This window comes from Dendrobates tinctorius, unplaced genomic scaffold, assembly GCF_039654945.1.
Source record: "Dendrobates tinctorius isolate UK_male_01 unplaced genomic scaffold, ASM3965494v1 ptg000156l, whole genome shotgun sequence".
In the NCBI taxonomy this organism is placed as follows: Eukaryota; Metazoa; Chordata; class Amphibia; order Anura; family Dendrobatidae; genus Dendrobates; species Dendrobates tinctorius.
Window position 1 is genome coordinate 8,985,787 of NW_027361823.1, and position 23,702 is coordinate 9,009,488.

At 41.6% G+C, this 23,702-nt stretch overlaps 1 protein-coding gene across 7 annotated transcripts in view; it reads left to right on the forward strand.

Moving 5' to 3' along the window:
* LOC141051316 (probable ubiquitin carboxyl-terminal hydrolase MINDY-4) overlaps nt 1–23,702 on the forward strand; it is a 356,579-nt gene that overhangs the window by 36,225 nt on the left and 296,652 nt on the right. For all 7 annotated transcript variants that reach the window (XR_012220623.1, XR_012220622.1, XM_073548215.1 and 4 more), the window contains one exon: nt 1,675–1,855. Coding sequence is in view for 5 of the 7 variants with exons in the window: in XM_073548215.1 (XP_073404316.1) it covers nt 1,675–1,855 (181 nt within the window). In the remaining 2 variants the exon portion in view is untranslated. The remainder of the gene's footprint in view (nt 1–1,674; nt 1,856–23,702) is intronic.

The window sequence follows — 23,702 nt, forward strand, 5'->3', positions numbered from 1 at the left end:
TTGTGCTGCAGATTTTTCCGCGCGGATTTGGCTAAATCCGCAGGTCAAAAGACCTGCATTTTACCTGCGGAGTAGCCTGCGGTTTTCCCCTGCGTTTTGACACCTGGTCATGGAGCAGGTGTCAAACCGCTGCGGATTCCGCACAAAGAAGCGACATGCTGCGGATTTAAAACCGCAGCAAATCCACGCGGAAAAATCCACAGCGTGTGCAGTGTTTTTTATTTCCATTGATATTAAAGGTACTGTACAACGCCGCAAAATCTGCTGCGGATCCGCAGGGCAAAAAACGCTGCGTATCCGCAGCAGAATCCGCAACGTGTGCACATACCCCAATTCTTTCTCTTTCTTCACTTCCCTTCCTTCTCCTTTTTCCTTTCCTTCCTTCTTTACTTTTTTCCAATCACCTTCGTTCATTCATTCCCTTCTTTCCCTTCCCTTTCATTCCTTCCTTTCTTCCTGTCTTTTCCCTTTCTTCTTTCACTTCCCCTTCATTCCTTCCTTTCTTCCATTCCTTCTTTTCCTTTTCTTCTTTCACTTCCCCTTCCTTCCTCCCTCACTGGATCTCGATGCAGAGGACGTCTTGTGCCGATGCTTTACATTGACTTTCTATTCTTTTTCTGATTGCTGTCAGTGAACGGAACGTTGTCTACTTGCAACAGTGAACTTGGTTGATTACTTCTCACAGCTGACTGTGCGTTACAGTTCTATCTAGTGTATACAATCTAGAGCTGCACATCCTGGACTTCAGACTGAAACATTGTAACAGCGCATCAGCCCCAGAGAGATTCTGGAGGAAAAACCGGCACTACTGCTCCTGAAGTGTACGAGCTTGAAGAACGGACCGCAGTCCTGACTTCATGTAGGCAAAAAACCTCAGCACCAAAATGATGATAGAGAGCAAAGGTCACAGCCTCCTCCACCTGATGCCCGTCTCCTCCACCTGATACCCGGCTCCTCCACCTGGTGCACAGCTCCTCCACCTGATGCCCGTCCTCCTCCACCTGATGCCCGTCCTCCTCCACCTGATGCCCGTCCTCCTCCACCTGATGCCCGTCCTCCTCCACCTGATGCCCGGCTCCTCCACCTGATGCCCGGCTCCTCCACCTGATGCCTGGCTCCTCCACCTGATGCCTGGCTCCTCCACCTGATGCCCGGCTCCTCTCGCCGATGCCCAGATCCTCCACCTGATTCCTGGCTCCTCCACCTGATGCCTGGGCTCCTCCACCTGATGCCCGGGCTCGTCCACCTGGTGCCCGGCCTCGTCCACCTGGTGCCCGGCCTCGTCCACCTGGTGCCCGGCCTCGTCCACCTGGTGCCCGGCCTCGTCCACCTGGTGCCCGGCCTCGTCCACCTGGTGCCCGGGCTCGTCCACCTGGTGCCCGGCTTCTCTACAATACAGAGTTCCTTGATAAAGATTGTTATTGGTCGAAACATTGGACCTGTTCTTGCCGGATTAAAATAAAATATTCACTTATTACATCAAAGTCTTTGTTCTCTATCATTGTTTTTGCCCCAGAGACAGACTAGTTCTGCTGATGACTCACAGAGGATTGTGTAGACTGGATACAACTGTAACAACCCCTCAGCTGTGAGAAGTAGTGTGTTATTTCTATATAGGCACTAAATATATAATGGCTGTGCGTGAACTGCTTCCACTATTTATTTCTCCTCCAGATCGGCTCCTATCTGAAGACCCCTAAGTATCCGATCTGGGTGGTCTGCAGCAAAAGTCACTTTAGCGTCCTGTTTTGCTTGAAGAAAGAGTTGATCAGTGACTGGAAAGCCGAACGTAAATTTGACCTTCACTACTACGATGAGCTGGCCAATCAGCAGGAGGAGATCCACCTCCCCGTCGGTAAGAGAGGACGTTCCCACCGTGATATTCTACAATCTGACTGTGTGTAATGTACAGAACGGCCTGTGCCCCAAATGTATGTGAGCCCACTGTGCCACAGCTTAGTGATCCTGCTCGCCTCATGCCCACAGCATAGTGATACTGCCCGCCCCATGCCCATAGCGTAGTGATACTGCCCACCCCTTGCCCACAGCGTAGTGATACTGCACGCCCCATTCCCACAGCGTAGTGATACTGCCCACCTAATGCCCACAGCGTAGTGATCCTGCCCGCCCCATGCCCACAACGTAGTAATCCTGCCCGCCCCATGCCCACAGCGTAGTGATCCTGCCCGCCTCATGCCCACAGCGTAGTGATACTGCCCGCCCCATGCCCACAGCGTAGTGATACTGCCTGCCTCATGCCCACAGCGTAGTGGTACTGCCCGTCTCATGTCCACAGCTTAGTGATACTGCCTTCCCCATGCCCACATCGTAGTGATACTGCCCTCATGCCCACAGCTTACAGTGAAACTGTCCGCCTCATGCCCACAGCGTAGTGATCCTGCCCGCCTCATGTCCACAGCTTGGTGATACTGCCCGCCCCATGCCCACAGAGTAGTGATCCAGCCAGCCTCATGTCCACAACGTAGTGATACTGCCCACCTCATGCCCACAGCGCAGTGATACTACCCGCCTCATGTCCACAGCTTAGTGATACTGCCCACCCCATGCCCACAGCGTAGTGATACTGCCCACCTCATGCCCACAGCGCAGTGATACTACCCGCCTCATGCCCACAGCTTAGTGATACTGCCCGCCCCATGCCCACAGCGTAGTGATACTGCCCACCTCATGCTCACAGCGCAGTGATACTACCCACCTCATGTCCACAGCTTAGTGATACTGCCCGCCCCATGCACACAGCATAGTGATACTGCCCGCCCCATGCCCACAGCGTAGTGATACTGCCTGCCCCATCCCCGCAGCGTAGTGATACTGCCCGCCTCATGCCCACAGCTTAGTGATAGTGCCTGCCTCATGCCCACAGCGTAGTGATACTGCCCGCCTCATGCCCACAGCATAGTGATACTGCCCGCCTCATGCCCACAGCTTAGTGATAGTGCCTGCCTCATGCCCACAGCGTAGTGACACTGCCCGCCTCATGCCCACAGCGTAGTGATCCTGCCCGCCTCATGCCAGCAATATACGCTGCCTAATGTCCAATATATACATTGTCCACCTCACTGGCCTCTTTGTACAATGTCTGTCATGAGTCCTCCATATCCAGTGACGGCCAGAGCCTGACATATAGATTGCCTGCCATATTCTGCACAGTGCCCGCCTGCTCTTGACTTAGGTCTTCTTTCATGGGTTTTACCTAATATACCAGCACAGGGTGAGGTCTGGCACGGTGCCCGCCGGTGGGCATTTCTCCAGGCACAGGAGGTTTCTGTAATTGTTTCTGTGTTTGCTGGTTCTAGAACTTTCCTCTTTATCTCTTGTTTTCTTTCCACTGGGTGCCCGCGCCAGGGGAGGATGTCCTTAGAGGAGTTATGTACTGGGTATCCTGCCCCATGTCTCACACCAGGGAGAGGAAAACCATTACATTTATTATCACCTTTATTTGGCCTGTTTCACACATCCGTTTGTTTGCAAAAAAAACGGATTTGCCATTTTGCTTGGCGGATCTGTTTTTTTTCCCATTGAGTTGCATTACTGGCGGATCTCTCTCTCCTCCCCAGACAGCGGTTCCTTTAAATTTCTTCCTTCGCCGGATCCGTCAAAAAACGGTCCGGTGGCACACGTTGATGTCCGTACGGTGGCGGATCCGTTTTCCGCCATTTTGGCGGATTTCAACTGACCAAAAGAACTGATGTGTGAAACAGGCCTTACCCAGTGTTCAGCTGCATTGTATGCCGAGGCAGAAAGGTTTGATGTCTTACAATGAACCGAGATATTACTAAGAAAATAAGTTATTCCCTGTGCATAGTAAACTGACTGCTACCTGTGCTGTACTATTCTCCCCTATCCATATTATACTGAACACTAGCCCTGCTGTACTATTCTCCCCTATCCATATTATACTGAACACTTGCCCTGCTGTACTATTCTCCCCTATCCATATTATACTGAACACTAGCCCTGCTGTACTATTCTCCCCTATCCATATTATACTGAACACTAGCCCTGCTGTACTATTCTCTATCCATATTATACTGAACACTAGCCCTGTTGTACTATTCTCCCCTATGCATATTATACTGAACACTAGCCCTGTTTTACTATTCTGTATCCATATTATACTGAACACTAGCCCTGCTGTACTATTCTCCCATATCCATATTATACTGAACACTTGCCCTGCTGTACTATTCTCCCCTATCCGTATTATACTGAACACTAGCCCTGCTGTACTATTCTCCCCTATCCATATTATACTGAACACTAGCCCTGCTGTACTATTCTCCCCTATCCATATTATACTGAACACTAGCCCTGCTGTACTATTCTCCTCTCTCCATATTATACTGAACACTTGCCCTGCTGTACTATTCTCCCCTATCCGTATTATACTGAACACTAGCCCTGCTGTACTATTCTCCCCTATCCATATTATACTGAACACTAGCCCTGCTGTACTATTCTCCTCTCTCCATATTATACTGAACACTAGCCCTGCTGTACTATTCTTCTGTATCCATATTATACTGAACACTTGCCCTGCTGTACTATTCTCCCCTATCATATTATACTGGACACTAGCCCTGCTGTACTATTCTCCCCTATCATATTATACTGGACACTAGCCCTGCTGTACTATTCTCCCCTATCATATTATACTGGACACTAGCCCTGCTGTACTATTCTCCCCTATCATATTATACTGGACACTAGCCCTGCTGTATTATTCTCCCCTATCATATTATACTGAACACTTGCCCTGCTGTACTATTCTCTTCTCTCCATATTATACTAACCACTAGCCCTGCTGTACTATTCTCCTCTCTCCATATTATACTGAACACTTTCCCTGCTGTACTATTCTCCCCTATCCGTATTATACTGAACACTAGCCCTGCTGTACTATTCTCCCCTATCCATATTATACTGAACACTAGCACTGCTGTACTATTCTCCTCTCTCCATATTATACTGAACACTTTCCCTGCTGTACTATTCTCCCCTATCCGTATTATACTGAACACTAGCCCTGCTGTACTATTCTCCCCTATCCATATTATACTGAACACTAGCCCTGCTGTACTATTCTTCTGTATCCATATTATACTGAACACTTGCCCTGCTGTACTATTCTCCCCTATCCATATTATACTGAACACTTGCCCTGCTGTACTATTCTCCCCTATCATATTATACTGGACACTAGCCCTGCTGTACTATTCTCCCCTATCATATTATACTGGACACTAGCCCTGCTGTACTATTCTCCCCTATCATATTATACTGGACACTAGCCCTGCTGTACTATTCTCCCCTATCATATTATACTGGACACTAGCCCTGCTGTATTATTCTCCCCTATCATATTATACTGAACACTTGCCCTGCTGTACTATTCTCTTCTCTCCATATTATACTAAACACTAGCCCTGCTGTACTATTCTTCTATATCCATATTATTCTGAACACTTGCCCTGCTGTACTATTCTCCCCTATCCTTATTATACTGAACACTAGCCCTGCTGTACTATTCTCCCCTATCCATATTATACTGAACACTAGCACTGCTGTACTATTCTCCTCTCTCCATATTATACTGAACACTAGCCCTGCTGTACTATTTTTCTGTATCCATATTATACTGAACACTTGCCCTGCTGTACTATTCTCCCCTATCCATATTATACTGAACACTAGCCCTGCTGTACTATTCTCCCTTATCATATTATACTGGACACTAGCCCTGCTGTACTATTCTCCCCTATCATATTATACTGGACACTAGCCCTGCTGTACTATTCTCCCCTATCATATTATACTGGACACTAGCCCTGCTGTACTATTCTCCCCTATCATATTATACTGAACACTAGCACTGCTGTACTATTCTCTTCTCTCCATATTATACTGAACACTAGCCCTGCTGTACTATTCTCCCCTATCATATTATACTGGACACTAGCCCTGCTGTACTATTCTCTTCTCTCCATATTATACTGAACACTAGCCCTGCTGTACTATTCTCCCCTATCATATTATACTGGACACTAGCCCTGCTGTACTATTCTCTTCTCTCCATATTATACTGGACACTAGCCCTGCTGTACTATTCTCCCCTATCATATTATACTGAACACTAGCACTGCTGTACTATTCTCTTCTCTCCATATTATACTGAACACTAGCCCTGCTGTACTATTCTCCCCTATCATATTATACTGAACACTAGCACTGCTGTACTATTCTCTTCTCTCCATATTATACTGAACACTAGCCCTGCTGTACTATTCTCCCCTATCATATTATACTGGACACTAGCCCTGCTGTACTATTCTCCTCTCTCCATATTATACTGAACACTAGCACTGCTGTACTATTCTCTTCTCTCCATATTATACTGAACACTAGCCCTGCTGTACTATTCTCCCCTATCATATTATACTGAACACTAGCACTGCTGTACTATTCTCTTCTCTCCATATTATAATGAACACTAGCCCTGCTGTACTATTCTCCCCTATCATATTATACTGAACACTAGCACTGCTGTACTATTCTCTTCTCTCCATATTATACTGAACACTAGCCCTGCTGTACTATTCTCCCCTATCATATTATACTGGACACTAGCCCTGCTGTACTATTCTCCTCTCTCCATATTATACTGAACACTTTCCCTGCTGTACTATTCTCCCCTATCCGTATTATACTGAACACTAGCCCTGCTGTACTATTCTCCCCTATCCATATTATACTGAACACTAGCACTGCTGTACTATTCTCCTCTCTCCATATTATACTGAACACTAGCCCTGCTGTACTATTCTTCTGTATCCATATTATACTGAACACTTGCCCTGCTGTACTATTCTCCCCTATCCATATTATACTGAACACTAGCCCTGCTGTACTATTCTCCCTTATCATATTATACTGGACACTAGCCCTGCTGTACTATTCTCCCATATCATATTATACTGGACACTAGCCCTGCTGTACTATTCTCTTCTCTCCATATTATACTGAACACTAGCCCTGCTGTACTATTCTCCCCTATCATATTATACTGGACACTAGCCCTGCTGTACTATTCTCTTCTCTCCATATTATACTGAACACTAGCCCTGCTGTACTATTCTCCCCTATCATATTATACTGGACACTAGCCCTGCTGTACTATTCTCTTCTCTCCATATTATACTGGACACTAGCCCTGCTGTACTATTCTCCCCTATCATATTATACTGAACACTAGCACTGCTGTACTATTCTCTTCTCTCCATATTATACTGAACATGAGCCCTGCTGTACTATTCTCCCCTATCATATTATACTGAACACTAGCCCTGCTGTACTATTCTCTTCTCTCCATATTATACTGAACACTAGCCCTGCTGTACTATTCTCCCCTATCATATTATACTGGACACTAGCCCTGCTGTACTATTCTCTTCTCTCCATATTATACTGGACACTAGCCCTGCTGTACTATTCTCCCCTATCATATTATACTGAACACTAGCACTGCTGTACTATTCTCTTCTCTCCATATTATACTGAACATGAGCCCTGCTGTACTATTCTCCCCTATCATATTATACTGAACACTAGCACTGCTGTACTATTCTCTTCTCTCCATATTATACTGAACACTAGCCCTGCTGTACTATTCTCCCCTATCATATTATACTGGACACTAGCCCTGCTGTACTATTCTCCCCTATCATATTATACTGGACACTAGCCCTGCTGTACTATTCTCCCCTATCATATTATACTGAACACTAGCCCTGCTGTACTATTCTCCCCTATCATATTATACTGGACACTAGCCCTGCTGTACTATTCTCCCCCATCATATTATACTGGACACTAGCCCTGCTGTATTATTCTTTTCAATACATATTACGCTGAACACCAGCTCAACCCCAAGAACATCATCTTTTGGGGGCCCTCATGCAGAATAGACATTTTTCCAAGTCCCGATATCCACAACATTAGTGCAACTTGTATGGAGGCCTGAACTCTTCTGCAATTAGAAGTTGTTTTTCTAGTTTGAGTGATGGAGTCTGGAGGGTCGAAGCTGTGTATAAAATAGTTGATCTTGGGCCCAACTATTATCTGACTACACCCCTGCAGTCCGGAGCCTGTGTTATCTACTTGTCAAATATCTGCTGTGTTTAATAGACGTTTAATTTCATATTTATAATTACAAGATTTTCATATTGGTAATTCTTCATCTGACCCTGGAAGCTTCCCTCAGTCAGAGGCTGTTCACACTTGTACAGGATCCATTTTTAATCTGGGCCTCTGTCATTTGTAATAATTGGTAAATCATTTTTTGGGGTCTCCTTCCCTAACTGACAGATATAAAGCTACTGAAAGCAGAGTTCTGATAGAAGGAACAAAGACTATAGTGAAACAAGTCCTACAAGAAGGCAATGTTATATTATTCTATAGCACTACAGTACTGCAATGTGAAAGGATATACCTCCCATAATACTGCCCCTATATACAAGAATAGAACTACTGTTAGGCTATGTGCCCACGTAGCGTTTTTGATGAGCGGAAGCGTACACCCTCTTCCCGGGAAAACGCATGCGTTTTATGAAGCGCTTTTGTAAGTGTTTTTGACGCTTTTGTTAAGCGTTTTAGCATGCGTTTTTCTAAGCGTTTTTGCAATACGATTGAATGTATGCAGAAACGCATGTGTTTCCGCAAAATTAATGAACATGCTGTGTTTTTTTCCACTTAGCGTTTCCGCAGCGAAAAAAACCGCACCATTAGCACAACATACGCGTTTTCCATTGTAATTACATTGGATGCTTTTCTTAAGCGTTTCCACAGCAGAAACGCTTGTCAAAAAGTGCTGCGTATATGCTTAAAAAACTCAACGTAGGCACACAGCCTAAGGCTGCGTTCACACGTAGCGGTTTTTTTCGCGGCGGTTTTAAACGCGCAATTTTGCCGCGAAAAATAGGCATCACTTGCAATCCTATGGGATTCCGCAATGCTGTGCTAATGCTGCGGTTTTCTCCGCGGCGGAATCGCTTTGCTGTAAAAAACGCAGCATGCTCATTAATTAGCGGAATCGCGGTGATAGGAATGCATTGTTTCGCTTACTTCCTGCATGTGGCTGTGCCCACCATGCAGAAAGTAAGCAAAACATGTGCGGATGGTACCCACGGTCCAGAGGAGAGGAGACTGTCCTCCGGGCACTGGGTACCATATCCCTCATATCCCTGTAAAAAATAGAATTAACCCCTTAAGCCCCAAGGGTGGTTTGCACGTTCGTGACAGGGACAATTTTTACAATTCTGACCACTGTCCCTTTATGAGGTAATAACTCTGAAACGCTTCCTTCGAGACATATTGTACTTCATGTTAGTGGTAAAATTTCATTCATATAACTTGCGTTTATTTGTGAAAAAAACGGAAATTTGGCGAAAATTTTGAAAATTTCACAATTTTCCAAATTTGAATTTTTATGCCCTTAAATCACAGAGATACGGCACACAAAAAACTTAATAAATAACATTTCTCACATGTTTACTTTACATCAGCACAATTTTGGAACCAAAAATTTTTTTTGTTAGGGACTTATAAGGGTTAAAAATTGACCAACGATTTCTCATTTTTGCAACACCATTTTATTTTTACCGACCACATCACATTTGAAGCCACTTTGAGGGGTCTATATGATAGAAAATACCCAAAAGTGACACCATTCTAAAAACTGCACCCCTAAAGATGCTCAAAACCACATTCAATAAGTTTATTAACCCTTTAGGTGCTTCACAGGAATTTTTTGAATATTTGAAAAAAAAATGAACATTTAACTTTTTTCACAAAAAAAATACTTCAGGTTCAATTTTTTTTATGTTACCAAGGGTAAAAGGAGAAATTGGACTGCAAAAGTTATTGTGCAATTTGTCCTGAGTACGCTGATACCTGATATGTGGGGGGGAACCACTGTTTCGGCGCATGGCAGACCTCAGAAGGGAAGGAGCACCGTTTGCCTTTTTCAATGCAAAATTGGCTGGAATTCAGATCGGACGCCATGTCACGTTTGGAGAGCCCCTGATGTACCTAAACAGTGGAAACCCCCCACAAGTGACCCCATTTTGGAAAGTAGACCCCCCAAGGAACTTATCTAGATGTGTGGTGAGAACTTTGAACCCCCAAGGGCTTCACAGAAGTTTATAACATACAGCCGTACAATTAAAAAATCATATTTTTTCCACAAAAATGATCTTTTCACCCTCAATTCTTATTTTTCCAAGGGTAACAGGACCCTAAAAGTTATTGTGCAATTTGTCCTGAGTGCGCTGATACCCCACATGTGGGGGTAAACCACTATTTGGGCGCATGGCAGAGCTCAGAAGGGAAGCAGCGCCATTTGACGTCTTTGGCTAGAATTGAGATCGGACACCATGTCGCGTTTGGAAAGCCCCTCATGTACCAAAACAGTAGAAACCCCACACAAATGACACCATTTTGGAAACTAGACCCCCCAAGGAACTTATCTAGATGTGTGGTGAGCACTTTGAACCCCCGAGTGCTTCACAGAAGTTTATAACGACCGGGCGTGAAAATTAAAATATTGTATTTTTTCAACAAACATCATCCCCATTTTTTTTATTTTCCCAAGGGTAACAGGAGAAATTGGACCCCAAAAGTTGTTGTCCAATTTGTCCTGAGTACGCTGACACCCCATATGTGGGAGAAAACTACTGTATGGGCACACGTCGGTGCTCGGAAGGGAAGTAGTGACGTTTTGGAATGCAGACTTTGATGGATTGGTCTGCGGGTGTCATGTGTGTTTGGAGAGCCCCTGATGTACCTAAACTATTGAAACCCCCCACAAGTGACCCCATTTTGGAAACTAGACCCCCCACGGAATTTATCTAGATATGTGGTGAGCACTTTGAACCCCCAAGTGCTTCAAAGAAGTTTATAACGCCTGGGCGTGAAAATAAAAAAATCATTTTGTCCACAAAAATTATATTTTTGCCCCAATTTTTTATTTTCCTAAGAGTAACAGGAGAAATTGGACCCCAAAAGTTGTTTTGCAATTTGTCCTGAGTATGCTGATACCCTATATATGGTTGTAAAACACTGTTTGGGCGCATGGCAGAGCTTGGAAGGGAAGGAGCACCATTTGACTTTTTCAACGCAGAATTGGCTGGAATTGAGATCAGACGCCATGTTGCATTTGGAAGAGCCCCTGATGTGCCCAAACAGTGGAAACCCCCCAATTCTAACTCCAACCCTAATCTCAGCCCTAACCCTAGCCCTAACCCTAATGGGAAAATGGACATAAATACATTTTCTTTTAGTTTTATTATTTTTCCCTAACTAAGCGGGTGATAACGGGGGTTTGATTTACTATTTATGGCGGTTTTTATGCTTGGCAGCTGTCACACGCTAAAAGACGCTTTTTATTGTAAAAATAGTTTTTGCATCACCACATATTGAGAGCTATAATTTTTCCGTATTTTGACCCACCGAGTCATGTGATGTCTTAGTCTTTGCGGAACGAGTTGACGTTTTTATTGGTACCATTTTCGGGCACGTGACATTTTTTTATCACTTTTTATTCCGATTTTTAGGACGCAGAATGAACAAAAATCAGCGTTTCATGAATTTCTTTTGGGGGGTGCGTTTACACCGTTCCGCGTGCGGTAAAATTGATAAAGCGGTTTTATTCTTCGGGTCGGTACGGTTACAGCGATACCTCATATATGTCGTTTTTTTATGTTTTGTCGGTTTTATGCAATGAAAACTATTTTATATAAAAAATAATTATTTTTGCATCGCTTTATTCTGCGAGCTATAACTTTTTTATTTTTTTTGCAGATGACGCTGTATGGCAGCTCGTTTTTTGCGGGACAAGATGACGTTTTCAGCGGTACCATGGATATTTATATGCGTCTTTTTGATCGCGCGTTATTGCACTTTTTGTTCGGTGGTATGATAAATCATTATTTTTTGCTTCGTTTTTTATTTTTATTTTTTAAGGGGTTCGCTAAAGGGGTTAACTAATGGGACAGTTTTATAGGGCGGGTCGCTACGGACGCGGTGATACCAAATATGTGTAGTTTATTGTTTTGTTTTTTTTTATTTTCAAAAAATGAATTTATTGGGGAATATTTTTTTTTTTTTTACTAATTTATTTAGCGATTTTTTTTTTTTTTTTTTTTTTTTTTTTTTAAATTATTTTTACACTTTTTTTTTTTAACTTTATTATATTGTCCCAGGTGGGACATCACTGTCCTGTGACAGATCGCTGATCACAGATCATTGTGACAGATCAGCGATCTGTCACAGGCAGTGCAGCAGGCTTCCTCATGCCTGCGCTTTGCAGAAGCGCCCCCGTCGCCATCTTGGATTCGGGGGCCTGCAGGGAAAGAGCCCCCCGCAGCAGCTCAGGGAAGCACGGAGGTAGCACCCTCCCTACCGGTGCTTCCCTTTAACCCCCGGTACACCGCGATCGTGTTTGATCGCGGTGTACAAGGGGTTATCGTGTCGGATTGTGCCGGGTGTCAGCTGTGATAATCGCCGCTGAGCGCTGTGATAATTGCCGCTGAGCGCCGCTGATCGCTATGACGTACTATCCCGTCCCTGGGAATTAAGTCCCAGGGCACATGGACGGGATAGTACGTCATATGTGGGATTAAGGGGTTAAAATAAAAATATTGTTATTCTTACATTCCGGCGTCCCGCGCAGCCTTCCCGCGGCGCCTCCCGGTCCCAGTAATCCTTTGTGAGAATGACCGCGATGAGGTCGCGATCTTGCGGGAGTGCTACGTCTCGCGGTCATTCGCCCAAAGGATTACTGGCACCGGGAGCGTGGAGAGAGGCGGGAAGGCTGCGCGGGACGCTGGAAGGTAAGAATAACAATATTTATTTTTTTAATTATTTTTTACATCCTATCTTTTACTACTGACGCCGCTTAGGCAGCCTCAATAGTAAAAAGTCAATCAGTTCTCCAAGCGATGCTACAGATCGCTTGGAAAACGCTAGCATTCTGCAAGCTAAAAACGCTTGCAAAACGCTAGTTTTTGCGCTGGAAAATCGTGGGAATTTAAATGCGGATTTCCCGCGGAATGGAATGCGGAATTCTCGCGGTAATTTCCGCGAGAGTTCCGCTATGTGTGCACATAGTAATAGTGCCCCTATATACAAGAATATAACTACTATAATACTGTTCCTATGTACAAGAATATAGCTACTATAATACTGTTCCTATGTACAAGAATGTAACTACTATAATACTGCCCCTATGTAAAAGAATATAACTACTATAATACTGCCCCCTATGTACAAGAATATAACTACTATAATACTGCTCCTATGTACAAGAATATAACTACTGTAATACTCCTCCTATGTACAAGAATATAACTACCATAATACTAACCCTGTATACAAGAATATAACTACTATAATACTGCTGCTATGTACAAGAATGTAACAACTATAATACTGCTCCTATGTACAAGAATATAACTACTATAATACTGCCTCTATGTACAAGAATATAACTACTATAATACTGCTCCTATGTACAAGAATATAACTACTATAATACGGCCCCTATGTACAAGAATATAACTACTATAATACTGCCGCTGTGTACAATAATATAACTACTATAATACTCCTCCTATATACAAGAATATAACTACTATAATACTGCCCCCTATCTACAAGAAAATAGCTACTATAATACTGCTCCTATGTACAAGAATATAACTACTATAATACTGCTCCTATATACAAGAATATAACTACTATAATACTGTCCCTATGTACAAGAATATAACTACTATAATACTGCCCCTATGTACAAGAATATAACTACTATAATACTGCCCCTATGTACAAGAATATAACTACTATAATACTGCCCCTATGTACAAGAATATAACTACTATAATACTGCCCCTATGTACAAGAATATAGCTACTATAATACTGCTCCTTATTCACAAGAATATAACTACTATAATACTGCTCCTTATATACAAGAATATAACTACTATAATACTGCCCCTATGTACAAGAATATAACTACTATAATGCTGCTCCTATATACAAGAATATAACTACTATAATACTGCTCCTATATACAAAAATGTAACTACTATATAACTACTACAATACTGCCCCATGTACAAGAATATAACTACTATAATACTGCTCCTATGTACAAGAATATAACTACTATAATACTGCTCCTATATACAAGAATATAACCAGGGCTGTGGAGTCGGTAAGCCACAGTTGCGACTCCGACTCCTGGATTTTATCAGGCTCCGACTCCAGCTCCGACTCCGACTCCGGCTCCGACTCCGGCTCCTTCATAAATGGCCAATTCATAACAACAAATTTACTGTTGTAAAATATTAAACATTGTGCTTATTCAGTTTCTCACCATCATATAAGTAATCAGACCACTTAGAGCAAAAACTACATTTATTAGAATACAATTAGAATATAGCAAATAACTTTTATAAACTTTTATAAACTGTAAGTAAATATGCAATAAACACTTTTATGCAGTTAATAAGAAGAAATCTATAAATTTGTCCTCAGAAAAAGTATTGCCTCTGTCAGATCCTCCTTCATGGATGCCCTCAAATCTGATCTAATTATTTTGAGAGCAGAGAACAACCTCTCTACACTAACTTGTGTTGGTGGCAAAGCAGTAACCACTCGGGCAACATCTCTGACAATGTCAGGATACAGAGGATTCGCTTGTTGCACTGTTATTTTTGATGAACGGTCAAATTTCTCAATTTCTTTTAGTGCACATGAAAAATTCTGCTGAAATGTACTGGCTGTGTTCCTTGATGGGGATGACTCTTCTTCTATGCGGGAACGCTTTGCACGGTCCTTGTGATCCAAATATTTTTAGAAATTAAATTCTTCATCAGTTGATGATGAGGGTGAAGATGTGGCAGGACGACCAAATTCTTCTTGTTCCTCCTGACTGTTCTGCAACCCTTTCATCCTTACTGCTATTTCAAACAGAGCTTCTTTTCCTTTACTTAGCTGTTGATCATCTAGAAGAATCCGATGCATTGGGTCTACATAAACAGCTGCCAAAAGAATGTTATTTTGTAATAGTAGCTCCTCTCTCCATTTCATTGATGTAGCAATGCCACTTGCAATTAACCCTCCTCTTTGGGACAGGCGAAACATCAGGTTCTTCCACTCCTTTAAGAAAATACCTGGAGTTAAGTCCTCTGCTTGTAATTTTTTAGTCACTGTAAATGGGTGCTCTAGCAATTTTTCCAGCTCAGTCACCTGATTCCACTGACTTTCATTTAGCGTCAGTTGAGGGTTAGCCATGTCTACAAGAAAGGTTTTCATTTCAACCAAGCGCTGAATCATTAAGTAAGTACTGCCCCATTGTGTGGCTTGATCAATAATTGCCCCTTTTCCAGCACGTCTCTTCAAAATTGAGTCAACTTTAGGGGTTCTGGCAACAGTAGCCAATTTTCTCACCTTGCCAATCAGTGCAGCAGCATGTCCTTCTTGCAGACTGTCTCTTATAGCCAGCTGTAGTGTATGCACAACACAGCGCATGTGATGAATGAAAGAACATATTGACACAGTTTCAACAAGATCATCTAAACTATCATGTTGCTGTTCATCTGAAGCAACTTCAGTTTGCTCCTCAGTTACAATACTGTGTTCCTCTATTTCAAACATTTCTGTGTCTGTGGACCCAGAATGTTCTTCTAGCTGCTGGTCACCATCATTACTCTCATTCATTAGCTTAATAGTACTTATCATATTTGAAGCATTGTCAGTTACGACAGAAAGAACTTGCTCTTTTTTAAGTTCATAGTCTTGCAGAACCTTTTCCACCAAGACCTGGAGAAACTCACTGGTGTGATGAGCTTTGGTGTCTTTTACTGCCAATGTCTTGGTAACTATTTCATTTTTGTCACAAACAAATCGGACATTGATGGCAAAATAGTTCACTCTGTGACGTGTGCAGGCATCCATTTTAAGAAACAGAAAGCGTCCCTTGAGAGTTTTTTTAAGTTCTTCCTTTTGTTTAAAAGCTTCTTCTATTACTAATTTTCTAATACTCTCTCTCTCCAGAGAAACACCAAGCTTGCGGGCCATTTCCCCATTCAGACACATAAAAGCTGGTTGTGAAAATAATGAAATAGGCACACTATCCTTTACAACAAGCTCTATGATCTGTTTTTTAAATGTATCTACTGTCATTGTCACAGTAACTTTGTCACTGACAAAATATCTTGCAACTGATGGCTGCAAACTTCTCTGCTCCTTTGTTTGGCTGGAAGAGCTGGGCACTGGTTCATTGGTTTGGATGCAGTTTTTCTCATCCACTGCTTTCAGTACTTCTGGATGAAAGCGCTGTAAATGTCTCTTTAGATTAGAAGCTCTGGTAGGAGCATTTTTATCTTTGCCTGAATATGCACTCATCTTGGCTTCACAGCATTTGTTTTCATCTGGATCATTTGTCATACACTGACAGACATATTGTTTTCTATCTTGAGTGATGGTGAAATGTTCAAATACAGCTGATTTAATGTGATGCTTCTTTGATATTCTCAGGTTTTTAATTCTGCATTCACAATCTAAATGACAATTGTTTTTCCTAAAAACAATTGTACAAAATTATTGCCAGGTCGTACAACTGATATAGTGGTCAGTAATACTGTTATTATTCCTCATGTACTCACAGTTAACTGATGCAAAGTTTGTTGAAAGGATAATACTTCTTACCGTCTTCCTCTTCTGAGTAGCAGGCAGCTGTGAGATGCTTGGAAGACGCACACCTAGTATGATCTAGTCTAGAGGAGGAGCTTTACTACTAAGAATTTGCAACACATTTTCACTTTCAGTTTCATACATTGTAAGTAGGGGGGTTGGGGCAGCATGAGGTTAACCAAGTATAAGATTAGATAAGGGCAGTGGAGAACAGTGACACACAAGAAGTAAGAAATGTCTCTATCTCCAGCAGAACTGCTTATCACTGTTGTTCATAGTTTGATAGAACATATATATTTGAGTAACATTTATAAAATTCATATGAAAGTTCAATTATGAAATATTAATACATTTTTTTTAAAGCTGGAGTCGGAGTCGGTACATTTCTTCCGACTCCAACCAAAACTAACTCCGACTCCACGACTCCGACTCCACAGCCCTGAATATAACTACTATAATACTGCTCCTATGTACAAGAATATAACTACTATAATACTGCTCCTATGTACAAGAATATAACTACTATAATACTGCCCCTTTGTACAAGAATATAACTACTATTATACTGCCCCTATGTACAACAAAATAACTACTATAGTACTGCCCCTATGTACAAGAATATAACTACTATAATACTGCTCCTATATACAAGAATATAACTACTATAATACTGCTTATATACAAGAATATAACTACTATAATACTGCCTCTATGTACAAGAATATAACTACTATAATACTGCTCCTATGTACAAGAATATAACTACTATTGTAAAGGGTTAAAACTAAAATCAGAGCTGAAGTTTCATTTCTCCATTTCTGTGAAGATTTCGTTTCTCCATTTTTGTTGCTTTAAGATAAATTTTGTAATTAGGTGAAAGTTCGCAGCTGTTATGAAACTAGACTGTTCCAGCTTGAGCAAGGTATAAGATATGAGACTCTGAAGAATGTGCTATTGTTCTATTTTCTACGTCATGTAACTAGGGACATATTCCGATTTTTTTGCAATGCTATTGGCTTATAAAGTGTGTCACGACGATTCTATTGGTAGTTGAGAACTTTGCATAATTAAGCGAAATATTATAAAAGAAGTGACTAAAATAAATGGACAAGAAAAGAGAAGCCAGCGTTGCCAAGGTCAGAACGCATAACATAAAGTGCATTTGCACATAACATCTAACTGTATTCAAAATGAGATATTTAGCAAAAAAATTGATCAATTCAATTGAGCCACCCCGCCGCGCCAAGGCAATCTCATGTGGGGGATCCTACTCTACGTTTTTAATAAACACTGTGCCATTACCGCCTCCTAGATACATTAAAAGCAAGACCACTTTAAATGCAATCCGTACCTGAGCATTTCTGGATCACTCCCATGATGCCAGAAAAGGCAAGTGCGGATGAAGGCCAACCAGGTCTGAATACAGACGTGTCAGGTTTTAGCCTCCACACATTGCCTGACCAGCAAGCATAGATGAAGGGCAATGCAGGTTCAGACACAGGTGCACAATTAAATAAAGCTTGGGGCAGGGTGGGGCTGCTGTGTATGTGTGCACAGCAGCCTAGATCCATCACAGTGAACACAGAAAAAATGGCGAACACAACCCAGCGCGCACGGCAACAGTGGTGGTCAGCCACATACCAATGTACAAAAAAAGAAAAGAGAAGCCAGCGTTGCCAAGGTCAGAACGCGTAACATAAAGTGCATTTGCACATAACATCTAACTGTATTCAAAATGATATATTTATATTTTAATGTATGTAGGAGGCCGTAATGGCACAGTGTTTATTAAAAACGTAGAGTAGGACCCCCCACATGAGATTGCCTTGGCGCGGCGGGGTGGCTCAATTGAATTGATCAATTTTTTTGCTAAATATCTCATTTTGAATACAGTTAGATGTTATGTGCAAATGCACTTTATGTTATGTGTTCAGACCTTGGCAACGCTGGCTTCTCTTTTCTTTTTTTGTACATTGGTATGTGGCTGACCACCACTGTTGCCGTGCGCGCTGGTTTGTGTTTGCCATTTTTTCTGTGTTCACTGTGATGGATCTAGGCTGCTGTGCACACATACACAGCAGCCCCACCCTGCCCCAAGCTTTATTTAATTGTGCACCTGTATCTGAACCTGCATTGCCCTTCATCTATGCTTGCTGGTCAGGCAATGTGTGGAGGCTAAACCTGACACGTCTGCATTCAGACCTGGTTGGCCTTCATCCGCACTTGCCTTTTCTGGCATCATGGGAGCGATCCAGAAATGCTCAGGTACGGATTGCATTTAAAGTGGTCTTGCTTTTAATGTATCTAGGAGGCCGTAATGGCACAGTGTTTATTAAAAACGTAGAGTAGGACCCCCCACATGAGATTTCCTTGGCGCGGCGGGGTGGCTCAATTGAATTGATCAATTTTTTTGCTAAATATCTCATTTTGAATACAGTTAGATGTTATGTGCAAATGCACTTTATGTTATGCGTTCAGACCTTGGCAACGCTGGCTTCTCTTTTCTTTTTTTTGTACATTGGTATGTGGCTGACCACCACTGTTGCCGTGCGCGCTGGGTTGTGTTCGCCATTTTTTCTGTGTTCACTGTGATGGATCTAGGCTGCTGTGCACACATACACAGCAGCCCCACCCTGCCCCAAGCTTTATTTAATTGTGCACCTGTATCTGAACCTGCATTGCCCTTCATCTATGCTTGCTGGTCAGGCAATGTGTGGAGGCTAAACCTGACACGTCTGCATTCAGACCTGGTTGGCCTTCATCCGCACTTGCCTTTTCTGGCATCATGGGAGCGATCCAGAAATGCTCAGGTACGGATTGCATTTAAAGTGGTCTTGCTTTTAATGTATCTAGGAGGCCGTAATGGCACAGTGTTTATTAAAAACGTAGAGTAGGACCCCCCACATGAGATTGCCTTGGCGCGGCGGGGTGGCTCAATTGAATTGATCAATTTTTTTGCTAAATATCTCATTTTGAATACAGTTAGATGTTATGTGCAAATGCACTTTATGTTATGCGTTCAGACCTTGGCAACGCTGGCTTCTCTTTTCTTTTTTTACTAAAATAAATGGGACTAGTGATCTGTCCTGATCCTCCCGTACAGAGACCCCCGTCTCCGTGTGGTCATTCCCAGTTGCTAGCAACGCCCTGTGGATTAATTTGGAAATCACTGGATCAACCGTGAAGGGTTAATTTAGCCCTCCCTCGACTCTATAATACTGCTCCTATGTACAAGAATACAATTACTATAATACTGCCCCTATGTACAATAATATACAGTGCCTTGCGAAAGTATTCGGCCCCCTGGAACTTTTCAACCTTTTCCCACATATCATCCTTCAAGCATAAAGATACCAAATGTCAATTTTTGATGAAGAATCAGCAAGTGGGACACAATTGTGAAGTTGAACAAAATTTATTGGTTATTTTAAATTTTTGTGGAAATTCAAAAACTGAAAAGTGGGGCGTGTAATATTATTCGGCCCCTGTAACTTAATACTTTGTTGTGTGCCACCTTTTGCTGTGATTACAGCTGCAAGTCACTTGGGGTATGTCTCTATCAGTTTTGTACATCGAGAGACTGAAATTCTTGCCCTTTCTTCCTTAGCAAACAGCTCGAGCTCAGTGAGGTTTGATGGAGATCGTTTGTGAACAGCAGTTTTCAGCTCTTTCCACAGATTCTCGATTGGATTCATGTCTGGGCTTTGACTTGGCCATTCTAACACATGGATACGTTTATTTGTGAACCATTCCATTATAGATTTTACTTTATGTTTGGGATCATTGTCTTGTTGGAAGACAAATCTCCGTACGAGTCTCAGGTCTTTTGCAGACTCTAACAAGTTTTCTTCAAGAATGGTCCTGTATTTGGCTCCATCCATCTTATCAATTTTAACCATCTTCCCTGTCCCTGTTGAAGAAAAGCAGGCGCAAACAATGGTGCTGCCACCACCATGTTTGACAGTGGGGATGGTGTCTTCAGGGTGATGAACTGTGTTGCCTTTACACCAAACATATCTTTTAGCATTGTTGCCAATACTAGAATATAACGACCATAATACTGCTCCTATTTACAAGAATATAACTACTATAAAACTGCTCCTATATACAAGAATATAGCTACTATAATACTGCTCCCTATGTACAAGAATATAACTACTATAATACTGCTCCTATATACAAGAATATAACTACTATAATACTGCTATGTACAAGAATATAACTACTATAATACTGCTCCTATGTATGAGTATATAACTACCATAATACTGCTCCTATATACAAGAGTATAATTACTATAATACTGCCCCTATGTACAAGAATATAACTAGTATAATACTGCTCCTATATACAAGAATATAACTACTATAATACTGCTATGTACAAGAATATAACTACTATAATACTGCTCCCTATGTGCAAGAATATACCTACTGTAATACTGCCCCCTTATGTGCAGGAATATACCTATTATAATACTGCCCCCTTATGTACAAGAATATAAGTACTAAAATACTGTCCCTATGTATGAGTATATAACTACTATAATACTGCTTCCTATGTGCAAGAAAATAACTACTATAATGCTGCTCCCTATGTACAAAAATATAACTACTATAATACTGTTCCTATGTATGAGTACATAACTACTATAGTACTGCTATGTACAAGAATATAATTACTATAATACTGCCCCCCTATTTACAAGAATATAACTACTATAATACTGCTCCCTATGTACAAGAATATACCTACTATAATACTGCCCCCTTATGTGCAAGAATATACCTATTATAATACTGCCCCCCTTATGTACAAGAATATAAGTACTATAATACTGCCCCTATGTATGAGTATATAACTATAATGCTGCTCCCTATGTACAAAAATATAGCTACTATAATACTGTTCCTATGTATGAGTATATAACTACTATAATACTGCTTCCTATATACAAGAATATAACTACTATAATACTGCTCCCTATGTACAAGAATATAACTACTATAATACTGCTCCTATGTATGAGTATTTAACTACTATAATACTGCCTCCTATGTATGTACAAGAATATAACTACTATAATACTGCTCCCTATGTACAAGAATATAACTACTATAATACTGCTCCCTATGTACAAGAATATAACTACTATAATACTGGCCCTATGCTATGTTCAAGAATATAACTACTATATTACTGGCCCTTTATGTTCAAGAATATAACTACTATATTACTGGCCCTTTATGTTCAAGAATATAACTACTATAATACTGCCCCCTTAAGTACAAGAATATAACTGCTATAATACTGTAAAAAAGGAGAGAAGCCAGCGCTGCTTGTGGTTAGAACGCAATACATAAAGTGCATATGCACATATTAGTTTCTAACTGTATTTCAAAATGAGACATTTAGCAAAAAATTGATCAATCATTTGAGCTACCCCGCCACGCCAAGGCAATCTCATATGGGGCAGTCCTACTCTACGTTTTTTATATTCACTGTGCAATTGTGGCCTCCTAAATGTATTAAAAGCAAGACCATATTAAATGCACACTGTAACTGAAGCGTTTCTGAATCACTCCCATGAATCCAGAAAAGGAGAGCGCAGATAAAGGCCATCCAGGTCCAGACAGACATTTCAGGTTTAACCTCCACACTCTCCTGACCAGCAATCACAGATGAAGGGCGATACAGGCCCAGACACAGGTGCACAATTAAATAGAGCCCTGGAGCAGGGCTGGGCTGCTGTGTGTGCACAGCAGCCTAGATCAATCAAAATGAATACAGAAAAAACGGCGAACATAACCCAGCGCGCACGGCAACCGTGGTGGTCAGCCACAAACCAACATCAAGTAGAAAAGGAGAGAAGCCAGCGCTGCTTGTGGTCCGAACGCAATACTATAATACTGCTCCTATGTATAAGTTTATAACTACTATAATACTGCCTTCTATGTACAAGAATATAACTACTATAATACTGCTCCTATGTATGAGTATATAACTACTATAATACTGCCTTCTATGTGCTAGAATATAACTACTATAAAACTGTCTCTTTGTACAAGAATATAAGTACTATAATACTGCTCCTATGTACAAGAATATCACTACTATAATACTGCCCCTTTCTGTACAAGAATGTAACTACTATAATACTGAGTATGTACAAGAATATAACTACTATAATACTGCTCCTATGAATGAGTATATAACTACTATAATACTGCCTCCTATGTACAAGAATATAACTACTATAATACTGCTCCTATATACAAGAATATAACTACTATAATACTGCCTCCTATGTACAATAATATAACTTCTATAATACTGCCCCTATGTACAAGAATATAACTAGTATAATACTGCCCCCTTATGTACAAGAATATAACTATAATACTCCCCCTATGTACAAGAATATAACTACTATAATACTGCTCCTATGTATGAGAATGTAACTACTATAATACTTCCCCTTATGTACACGAATATAACTACTCTATTACTTCTCCCATGAACAAGAATGTAACTACTATAATACTGCCCCCTGTGTACAAGAATATAACTACTATAATACTGCCTCCTGTGATGAAGAAAGCAGGATTTGGTGCTCCAATGTTGAATAGCAAGGCCTTTTAGTATGATAATGAGATAAGGCCCAAAACAGAACTTTAAAGCTTAAGTAGGAGCCACGTCAGCATGGGGCAGGAAGGTGCCTGGGGGCTTCAATTAGAATATACCTGTCAGCTAGAAACAGAAATACACATCCATTGTCTTTCCCAGCCGCTCCTACTCCATCCTAGGATCATGGATTATGAGCACACCTTTCAAGTTAGACTCATGAAAAATATCCGCATGACCCTGAGGAAATTGCACATCTGGCAGTGCGACTCCTGAGTCAGTGAGGGCTCTGGGACCTGA